The sequence below is a fragment of the Gadus morhua genome, chromosome 7, assembly GCF_902167405.1.
Source record: "Gadus morhua chromosome 7, gadMor3.0, whole genome shotgun sequence".
NCBI lineage: Eukaryota > Metazoa > Chordata > Actinopteri > Gadiformes > Gadidae > Gadus > Gadus morhua.
This window is the reverse complement of record NC_044054.1, coordinates 32,034,177-32,045,100: the sequence shown is the minus strand read 5'-3', so window position 1 is coordinate 32,045,100 and position 10,924 is coordinate 32,034,177. Positions and strand designations below refer to the sequence as shown.

Sequence of the window (10,924 nt, the reverse complement as noted above, 5' to 3'; positions counted from 1 at the left end):
ACGGTGACGCCCCGAGGCAGGGCGGCGGTGGGTCTCCGACGCCCGGGGACGTCTTATCTTGAGTGGGCTCCTTATCTCAGACAGATCAGGGAGATAAGTGTGGCCGGCTCCTCCGCAGAGCTCCCTGGAAGCCGCAGCGTGTGCCGGACCTCAGGGCCGCCCCTGGAGCGCACTCTGCAGAAGTGGGATATGATATTCACTCGTATGTTTTAATTAGTGTAGGATCCCATCAAAAAAGGGGATGGTTTTGTGTTTGTTAGAGTAAGGCTTTTATGTCTACATTTTACATTCAGGGCGTTTAACAGACGCTTTGGATAAAAGCAACTTACAATAAGTACATTTAGCTAGAAAGAGAAACAACAATATATCTCTGAGGGTACAGTAAGGATGTTCAGAGAACCAAGTGTCAAGAACTAACAATCACTGGGTTAACCCATTCCCCGTATACAACAGAGATCGATTGGGTACGATGCTACACAACGCTCGGCATGGGTCAGGATGTACAACATAGAATATCAGAGGGTCCTCCACTACGGGGGCCGCCATTTTGAAACGCCAGGTTTCTACAGTAGCCCAGAATGGACAAACGGCTACTGAGGGTTTTAAACTTGATTTAAATGTTCGGTGGGCGGTTCGAAACACAGCGGAAGACGAGGAAGACGACAGAAGAGGAAGTGGTTACATGCAACTTCTTAGTGGTGTGAGAAATCTTGTTAAATGGAGGTTCATGGTGTTATTTAGCTTTACCAAAACGGTTCCACAATCTGGAACAATTACGATCATTATCGTTATCTTACTGATCAGTTTGACCTCTTCTGCCCCTCAAAGCCCAACCGCATTCAAAATCTGAGGTTCAAACTGATAAAAGGGCTTTAAGGTGGTTTAACTGTTCAGCCAAAGGGGTTATAGGAGGTATAGGAGGGATATTGCTCTAATAAAAGAGAAAACAGATAGACCTATCAAGTAGTTAATCTTTAGTTTTAACTCAGTTTCGACAAACAATGTATTTGCTGCGTTTAGCAGCATAGTTTTCCAGACTAAATAACTCAATACCATGTATAAATCTATCACTTGACACCTGCTACTCAATATTGTCTGAGACAGTGACATCGTCCTGGAAGTACCAACTGGCACCTTTCAGGCAAGTACACGCCACTATACAGGCCAGTATAGGCCACCTTACTGGCCAGTACAGGCCACCTTACCGGCCAGTAGAGGCCAGTACAGGCCATTACAGGCCAATACAGGCCACCTTACAGGCCAGTACAGGCGACTGGTTGTCTCGGTAACATATGAAGTGAACCCCTCGACATGGCTGCCCTCACAGTGAAAGTAACCATGGTAATCACTACGTTACCATGGGGAGTCGACAATACCAAGGCGACTCAATATTACCACGGTGATTCCAGTGTTACCATGGTGATTATAACGATAACATGTTGATTCAGACTGTACCATGGTGATAACACTGTTACCGACTGTGACTACGTTACCATGGCGATAACATTCTAACTGACTATGACTACACCGTTACCAAGGCGATTACACCATTACTGGCTGGGAACGTTTCCATGGTGATTACACCATTACCGACTGTGACTACAATATTACCATGGCGATTACACCTTGACCATATGTGACTACCTAACAACAGATGGTGACTACAACGTCACAATGTCAACCACAATGTTACCATGGCGACAACAATGTTACCATGCCAACCACGGGACGAGCGGTGTGTACAGCGTTACCAGTGGTGTGTACGGTTTCTGCCGGTGACCTGACTGTCTTCACTGGTTCTGTTCTGTCGGGATCTACCAGCTCTGAGATGGAGAATGCATCTGCCCGCTGAAGTTTGTTTGTTTGTCTTGGATAACACAGGAATGCTTTCACACACTCTTCATCCGATTCGGTTTCGCTCTTCTTCTTCTTCTTCTTTGAAACAAGAGACTGAGAGATGAAACATACTCCCAAAGCCTCGATAATTGACAGAATTATGTTCACTAGTTGAATGCTGATTTAGTAGTAAGTCAACGTTAAAGAGCAGGGACAGCGAGGGACACTACCTATTTGTTACCGTTTTTTTATTGTTATTTTGTCTTATTTTACTTTTATTTCATTCTGTTTGAATGTATAAGTAAGTAACAAGATAGACGGAGCTCCTGTTATTATCGAGAAACGGGTCAGGTGGAGTTTTAGGAGAGCCTTTATACGATGTCTTTTTAATTCAGCTATTGATCGTTTGTTAATGATGATAATCATTAACCCCCTCCAGACGGGAGTACAAGGGTGGTTGTGTGGGGAATCGTTGAAGAAGCTTTTCTCTGTAACTTCTCTGGTGTCTGTTGTGAGGTGCGTCGGCGCTGCAAGCCGAACGAGGAGCGCTACTCTTTGCTAATGCCGCCCCTCCCATCGGCGCTGTGTCCTCTGTCGCCCCCCGCAGGTGAAGCTCATGAAGTACACCTGTAAACAACTGCAGTTCAAACAGAAAGTGTCGGCGAGCGATCGACCCACAGCGCTGGACAGCTACCCCAAGCTCAAGGACTGGCTCCACACCGTCAACCTCCGGCCCGAGCTCATTAAGGTGCGTTCATGTCCCTCTGGTTGTCTGTGTGTTTATTCAGAAGTCAAATTACACGAGGCGAATGATTTGCATGCAGCCTCCAGTGGAATGTGGTTAACCTTCCCCTTCGGTGGTGTTCGGAGGAAAGCGTGTAGGCATGCAGAGACATACAGAGACAAGCAGAAACATAGAGAGAGTCACAGAGACACACAGAAATGTAGGGAGACACACAGAGACACAGAGAGACACACAGAGATGAACAGAGATGTACAGAGACACACAAAGATACAGAGAGACGTACAGTAGGCCAGAATGAGGGCACATGTACAGCGATAATGACATAATTGTAGAATAAATAAAGTGTGAATGTGTTTGACGAATATGATGGGTCTCTTAACGTCATACACTTTTGCATTTAAGTAGACGTCTGTGTAAGATCTGTTGATCTTGCATGTGAGTTGCACTCATCTTGCGTTTCTTTCGCGAGACAGAGCCAAGGCATTCCTCTTGTGGTGTTTGGCTTTTGTTCACGCTGGATCACACCCTACACTGCATATAACGTCTACCTTGGTATTATTTAGCTCTTTGGTCATTCAGCAGACACCTTTACATAGAGTGCCTGACAGATGAATGCAGAGAAACGTCCTAAAAATAGCAAGCAGGGGTTGAGGCGTCTTCAAGCTGATGTCAGGACGCCTGCGGGCAGGCTGAAGACCTTAGTGTTCAACCGAGGATCCCTGCGGCCGCTGAACCGGCCTTCCCTCGCTCCACTACCTCAGAAACTCTTGGAAAAAGCACAAAGCACCACCATCAACACGTCTGATGACGGTAAACACGGCGTTCAGAAGCGGTGTCCTTTTAGATATCTCGCTCTACGCCAGCGAGCGAAATCAAACCGCCGTGGTGGAAACCTTTTAATACCACCGCGTCAGGGATCAGGAATCTCACGGCTACGCTCGACATCTGACGGCAGGCAGCCAGGGAAAGCCCCCGCCGCCTCTGGGGGCTGCGCTCACTCGGGGGGCTCGGGCGTGTTGAGAAGGGCTCAGATGGTGGAGGTGTGGTTAGTGAGGCCCGGGTCCCACACCGACCACAGGGGCTCGGTGTGCGACGTTCAGGTCTCTCTGCGTGGGGACGCGTGGGCTCCGTTTCCAGGAATCGCTTCACGTGCACGCACCCACACACCCATGCAGTGGTGGTGCTGGTGGTGGGACACCATGCAGCATGCACCCATGCAGCATGCACCCAGGTAGCATGCACCCGTGTAGCATGCACCCGTGTAGCATGTAGCCATATAGCATGCACCCATGCAGCATGCACCCATGCAGCATGTACCCAGGTAGCATGCACCCATGTAGCATGCACCTGTGTAGCATGTAGCCATATAGCATGTAGCCATGCACCCAAGTAGCATGTAGCCATGTATTATGCACCCATGTAGCATGTAGCCATGCACCCAGCCTAGCATGCACCCATACACCATGCACCCGTGCTGAGTCCGGCTCCAGTGCCGAGTCCGGCTCCGTGCCGAGTCCGGCTCCAGTGCCGAGTCCGGCTCCAGTGCCGAGTCCGGCTCCAGTGCCGAGTCCGGCTCCAGCGCCGAGTCCGGCTCCAGCGCCGAGTCCGGCTCCAGCGCCGAGTCCGGCTCCGTGCCGAGTCCGGCTCCAGTGCCGAGTCCGGCTCCAGTGTCGAGTCCGGCTCCAGGGCCGAGTCCGGCTCCAGGGCCGAGTCCGGCTCCAGTGCCGAGTCCGGCTCCAGTGCCGAGTCCGGCTCCGTGCTGAGTCCGGCTCCAGCGCCGAGTCCGGCTCCAGCGCCGAGTCCGGCTCCAGCGCCGAGTCCGGCTCCAGTGCAGAGTTCGGCTCCAGTGCCGAGTCTGGCTCCGTGCTGGCAGCCAGCAGTAGAACCAAACTCTTGGTCTTGGCTCCAGCGATGGCAGAGGACGGGGCTCAGCGTTACATAAAGGCCGGTGTTTGGTATCCAGTGACACCCGCGCCTACGCAAACCCTGACAGACAGTTCGGTTTTCTCGCCGTTAAGACTGCTCTTTAAGTCGTAAGTACATGCTGTGGTGTGTCGTGATTTAGAGGCAGGCTGGCCTCTGGACTGCCCTCTCTAAACAGAAGCTGAGCGCTCCATAGAGGTGTTTATTATTCTGTGAAGATGATGTATAACGCTCAAATTTCTGCTCGAACAAACAACAGCTCCTATGCAAATACAGATATTTTGAGATCTGACTCATTTCATCTGTCATTTGTATCTTATCCTAGCTATCTTCGTTGTAGGGCGCATGGGTTAACCTAGTGATTGTTAGTGCTCGGCACTTGGTTCTATGAACATCCTTACTGTACTTACAGAGATATATTGTCGTTTCTCCTTCTTCAGACAAATGTACTCATTGTAAGTCGCTTTGGATAAAATGCTAAATGCCCTAAGTTTCTCCAGCTTTGTTGTAACACTGTGTTACTGAACACTGAGTGTTTCCGCGTGTGTGTTTGTGTTGAAACTGATAATGAGAGAGCAGTTGGCCTTTGTGCTGTGTGTCACCCTCCTCCGCTGCCAGCCGCACTGCCTTTTGATCCAGAGCAGCAGTCATGGGTTGAGACCCCAGATAGGATCTCAGGGTGTTTAACCTTTTGGTGGTGGAGTCGTGAACACAGTCAGAGTTTCCCCACAAAGACCTCAGCCTCCTACACATCTCTCTCTCTCTCCCCCCCTCTCTCTCTCTCTCTCTCTCTCTCTCTCTCTCCCCCCCCTCTCTCTCTCTCTCTCTCTCTCTCTCTCTCTCTCTCTCTCTCTCTCTCTCTCTCTCTCTCTCTCTCTCTCTCTCTCTCTCTCTCTCTCTCTCTCTCTCTCTGTGTGTCTGACTCTCTGTCTGACTCTCCGTCCGTCTCTCTATCTGTCTGTCTCTCCTTCTTGCTCTCTCTATTCAATTCGATTCAATTATCTCTCTCTGTGTCTTAGTAAATGCTTGCTCCCCCTCCCCCTCCCCCTCCCCCTCCCCCTCCCCCTCTCCCTCCCCCCCTTCCCTCCCCAGGCCGTGCCAGCGCACCTCTCCCTGGACTCCCTGCTCCTGATGCCTGGCTCCCAGGTGAGGGAGGTGATGAGGCGGCTGGGGGCCAGCGCCGAGGAGTGTTCCCGCCTCACTGCTGCCCTCTCCTGCCTGAAGAGCGCCACTGAGTCAGGTACAGGCCCATCACACCCCCGCCACCCCTAGGTCTGGCCACGCCTCCACCTGGGCCTTGCCCCGCCCCCACCAGGACATATGCTGCGTTTTATTATCCATCCGTCTCCGAGGTCCGAGGACGTTGCTTAGCGACACGCACAAACACGCCCCTTTTCCTCAGACGGCGAACTCGCCATCACGGTTGAACTCAGTGGTGACCGAGCAGAATTCAAGATGGCTGCGCCCAGTGTGACTTGAAGTATGAACTGTTTTCATTGTGCTTGGACCACTTTGGTGGTTTAAATGGCAACTTCAATCACTGGTATTACTGCAATACCTTACTGCGTCCGTATCTCTGCCTATGGCCTATAGCCTATAGCCTACTTATTTTGGAGCGCCTGGTCCTCTGCCAATGCTACCGCGACAACAGCTTTCCGGGTGGCGTCCATGTTTTCCTCCAACGGCCGAGCGAAATAATAAAACGCTTGAAGTGTGGGCGTGGCGTCAGATCCGAGATCCGAGTCGGTTCGCAGAGAATAGTAAAACACAGCAATAGCCCCCCACCCATGGCCACGCCCACCGATGCCTGACCACGCCCCCATAAGGGCATGGCCCCGCCCACCTGGGCCTGACCAGTGCCGTGTTCCAATGTCCATACTATCCGTACTTATTAGCTTAGTTTGAGTACGTAGGGCGTTCCAATTCAGATCGGGCGAAAATAAGTGTACTTAAAGGACCCGGATGGTGTACTGAAAACGGTCAAATCGCGAAGTGTGTGGCGATGTACACTTTTCGTACTCAACGGCAGCCATCTTCGCTACGTAGCGGAAGAGGGCGGAGCCATGCTGAGGCAAAGTCGGTGCATTTTCCACATAGCCTGCATTAATAGAGTCATTTTGTAGTGTTTATAGTTTTTATAGCATTTTATAGCTGCTAGGCGTAAAGAGTTCACCGTTCAAGCGGGATGTTTATTGCGGAGGAGGAGCCGCGGCGGCAGTCGTGATCGTAATTTCCGGTTAGTGCACCACGGAGTGCTCGATATGGAACAACACTGACATCTGAAAATGAGCGCACTTAGTGAGTGTGGATAGTGTACTTTGTTTAAGTGTACTCATGGAAGGATGGATACCGGAACACAGCACAGGCCCCGTTGGAGGCCGGACACCCCATCCCCCGACACAAACGTTGTTTTAGTGTGTGTGTTACTGTGTGTGTATAGGTGCTGTGTGTGTTGACAGACGCACCAGTGTGTGTGTACAGTGTGTGTGTTACTGTGTGTGTATAGGTGCTGTGTGTGTTGACAGACGCACCAGTGTGTGTGTACAGTGTGTGTGTTGCTGTGTGTGTATAGGTGCTGTGTGTGTTGACAGACGCACCAGTGTGTGTGTACAGTGTGTGTGTTGCTGTGTGTGTATAGGTGCTGTGTGTGTTGACAGACGTACCAGTGTGTGTGTACAGTGTGTGTGTTACTGTGTGTGTATAGGTGCTGTGTGTGTTGACAGACGCACCAGTGTGTGTTTACAGTGTGTGTTGCTGTGTGTGTATAGGTGCTGTGTGTGTTGACAGACGTACCAGTGTGTGTGTTGCTGTGTGTGTACATAGGTCACAGACTGTTTAAGGTGTAGGATGTGTGTAGGTGTGGTGTGTGTTTATGGTTGTATGTCACTATGGGTGAAGGGGACTAACCCCCGCCCCCCCTCCTCCCTCCCCCTCCCCCTCCCCCCCCCCCCCCCTCCTCCCTCCCCCTCCCCCCCCCCCCCTCCTCCCTCCCCCTCCCTCCCCCCCCCCAGGTGGCGAGCTGCGTGAGGACGGCGTGCCCTGGCTCTCTGAGCCAATCAGGAGGGACAGCGGCTCCCTGCTGACCGCCGAGCAGCTGTGCATCATGGGAGGAGGGGGAGGGGCCCCCCTCGCCCTCCGCCCCCACAGCCCCTCCCCCCTGGCCCGCCCCTCCACCACGCCCTCCACCCCGTCCACGCCCGGCGGCGCCTGGCCCCACCCCCACCCCCACCACCACCACCCGCGCTCCGGCTCCGCGTCGGCCGCCGACGGCCACGCCCCCGCCTGCGTCTGCGGCGGGGACGGCCCCCCGGCGGCCGACCCCTTCCCCGTGTGTCTGGCGCGCGCGGCGGCCCGCCTCCAGGGCCGCGCGGGCACGCCCCCCGCCACCCCGCCCTCGCGGCGGCGCCCGCGGCTGAAGCCCCCCTGCACGCCGCCGCCCCCCTCCCGGAAGGTGCTGCAGCTGCTGCCCGACATCACACTGACCCGCAGCAAGAGCCACGAGTCGCAGCTAGGCAACCGCATCGAGGACCCCCCCGCCGCCGCCGCCGCCGCCGCCGCCGCCGCCGCCGCCACCACCAACAAGTAGGTGCCTCCTGTTCGGACCGGGGGGGGCGGGGTTTAAAGAACAGCTGGGTTGCACCCAGACGTTCTACCGCACTGAGGGGGGCTGGGGTTAGAGTCAAGGGAGGGGCCGTCTCCTTAAGTTGGGTTTTAGGGTTGAAGGTTCAGGGTTAGGGCTGGTATTAAGGTTAGGGAATGTATTAGGGTATATAGTTAGGGTATGAGGTGGTTAGGGGTTAGGGTATGAGGTGGTTAGGGGTTAGGGTATGAGGTGGTTAGGGTATGAGGTGGTTAGGGGTTAGGGTATGAGGTGGTTAGGGGTTAGGGTATGAGGTGGTTAGGGTATGAGGTGGTTAGGGGTTAGGGTATGAGGTGGTTAGGGGTTAGGGTATGAGGTGGTTAGGGGTTAGGGTATGAGGTGGTTAGGGGTTAGGGTATGAGATGGTAAAGGTTTAGGGTTGGTGTTGGGGTATAAGGTTAGGGGTTAGTGGTTAGGGTTTAGGTTTAGGGTGACATGACTAGTCCTTGCACCGGGCAGGTTAACAATACAGTTTGAAGTCCAAACGTCAAACGGAAAAGCAGCAGGAATGTGGGTCTGATTCCCAGAGCCCCTCAGGGTGCAGTGTCCCATACTGTCCACCAGGGTATCTGGACCTCATGGTACCCCTGTTGGCTGGGCTCCACCCACAAGACGCGCTAAGCTGTCAAAACAGACACTCTGTTCTCACGCACAGAGAGGAGCACAATGTCTCTCTCTCTCTCTGTCTATCTATCTATCTATCTTTCTTTCTCTCTGTGTGTGTTTGTGTATATCTCTCGCTTTCTGTCTATCTCTCTCCCTCTGTCTATCCCTCACTCTCTCTCACTCTCTCTCTTACTCTCTCTCTCACTCTCTTACTCTCTCTCGCTCTCTCTCTCACTCACTCTCTCTTTCTCTCTCTCTCTCTCTCTCTCTCTCTCTCTCTCTCTCTCTCTCTCTCTCTCTCTCTCTCCCTCTCTCTCTCTCTCTCTCTCTCTCTCTCTCTCTCTCTCTCTCTCTCTCTCTCTCTCTCTCTCTCTCTCTCTCTCTCTCTCTCTCCCCCCCCCCCCCCCCATCCCTCCCTCCTCTGCTATGGGTAAAGTTAATCCCCTCCATCAGATTCCCAGGGATTAGGAGTCATTTCAAAACAGGAAGTCTTCTCTAGGACCAACACACAAACGCCTGTGCGCCCCTGCTCTGTGAGTGACGAGATGAGCTCTCAGCCTCCTGGGCGGTTCAGCCAGCCCGTCCATGGAGAGAGCCGCTCCCACAGAGAGACCTCCAGTGTGGGATCTAATCACATCCTGTGATCAGATACTAATGGACTGCATTCATACAGCTCTATTCTAACCAGCGGCCACTCAAAGCGCCTCACAATACCGCCCGACAGTCACCCATTCATGCACACACTCACACTCGGACAGCAGTGTCCACCACGCAAGGCATTTAGGTTGAGGCGCCTTGCTCAGGGACACCTCGATACTCCAGCTAGGAGGGGCCGAGTATAGTATATAGTATAATGAGTATAGTATAATGAGTATAGTTTATAGTATATAGTATGAGTATAGTATATAGTATAATGAGTATAGTATAATGAGTATAGTTTATAGTATATAGTATGAGTATAGTATATAGTATAATGAGTATAGTTTATAGTATAATGAGTATAGTATAATGAGTATAGTTTATAGTATATAGTATGAGTATAATGAGTATAGTATAATGAGTATAGTTTATAGTATATAGTATGAGTATAGTATATAGTATAATGAGTATAGTTTATAGTATATAGTATGAGTATAGTATATAGTATAATGAGTATAGTATATAGTATAATGAGTATAGTATATAGTATAATGAGTATAGTATAATGAGTATAGTATATAGTATAATGAGTATAGTATATAGTATAGTTTATAGTATAATGAGTATAGTATATAGTACAATGAGTATAGTATAATGAGTATAGTATATAGTATAATGAGTATAGTATATAGTATAGTATATAGTATAATGAGTATAGTATATAGTATAATGAGTATAGTATATAGTATAATGAGTATAGTGTATAGTATAATGAGTATAGTATATAGTATAATGAGTATAGTATATAGTATAATGAGTATAGTATATAGTATAATGAGTATAGTATATAGTATAATGAGTATAGTATAGTATATAGTATAATGAGTATAGTATATAGTATAATGAGTATAGTGTATAGTATAATGAGTATAGTATATAGTATAATGAGTATAGTATATAGTATAATGAGTATAGTATATAGTATAATGAGTATAGTATAGTATATAGTATAATGAGTATAGTATATAGTATAATGAGTATAGTATATAGTATAATGAGTATAGTGTATAGTATAATGAGTATAGTATATAGTATAATGAGTATAGTATATAGTATAATGAGTATAGTATATAGTATAATGAGTGTAGTATATAGTATAATGAGTATAGTATATCGTATAATGAGTATAGTATATAGTATAATGAGTATAGTATATAGTATAATGAGTATAGTATATAGTATAATGAGTATAGTATATAGTATAGTATATAGTATAATGAGTACAGTAGTATTCAGGAGGCCGACTGCTCTCCCAGGGTGTGTTGTGGCAGAGGACTCACCTGCAGGTAGTACACAGGTGTGCTGGTGCCACCTGACTCACCTGCAGGTAGTACACAGGTGTGCTGGTGCCACCTGACTCACCTGTGCTGGTAGCCCGGGATTAGAGAGGTGGTGTCAGGACGTCCCGTCGGGCCAACGCCCGTCACCGCTTATCTCCAGACCGCGGGTCGACCCGTCACCTGTTGCACAACACA

General features: G+C 50.0%; 1 protein-coding gene across 4 annotated transcripts in view; it reads left to right on the top strand.

Annotated features, from left to right (window-relative positions):
* Positions 1-10,924, top strand: part of ksr1a (kinase suppressor of ras 1a) — a 39,444-nt gene that overhangs the window by 14,865 nt on the left and 13,655 nt on the right. For all 4 annotated transcript variants that reach the window (XM_030361180.1, XM_030361179.1, XM_030361178.1 and 1 more), the window contains exons 2-4: positions 2,444-2,584; positions 5,597-5,744; positions 7,516-8,086. In XM_030361180.1, coding sequence (XP_030217040.1) covers positions 2,444-2,584; positions 5,597-5,744; positions 7,516-8,086 — 860 coding nt within the window. The remainder of the gene's footprint in view (positions 1-2,443; positions 2,585-5,596; positions 5,745-7,515; positions 8,087-10,924) is intronic.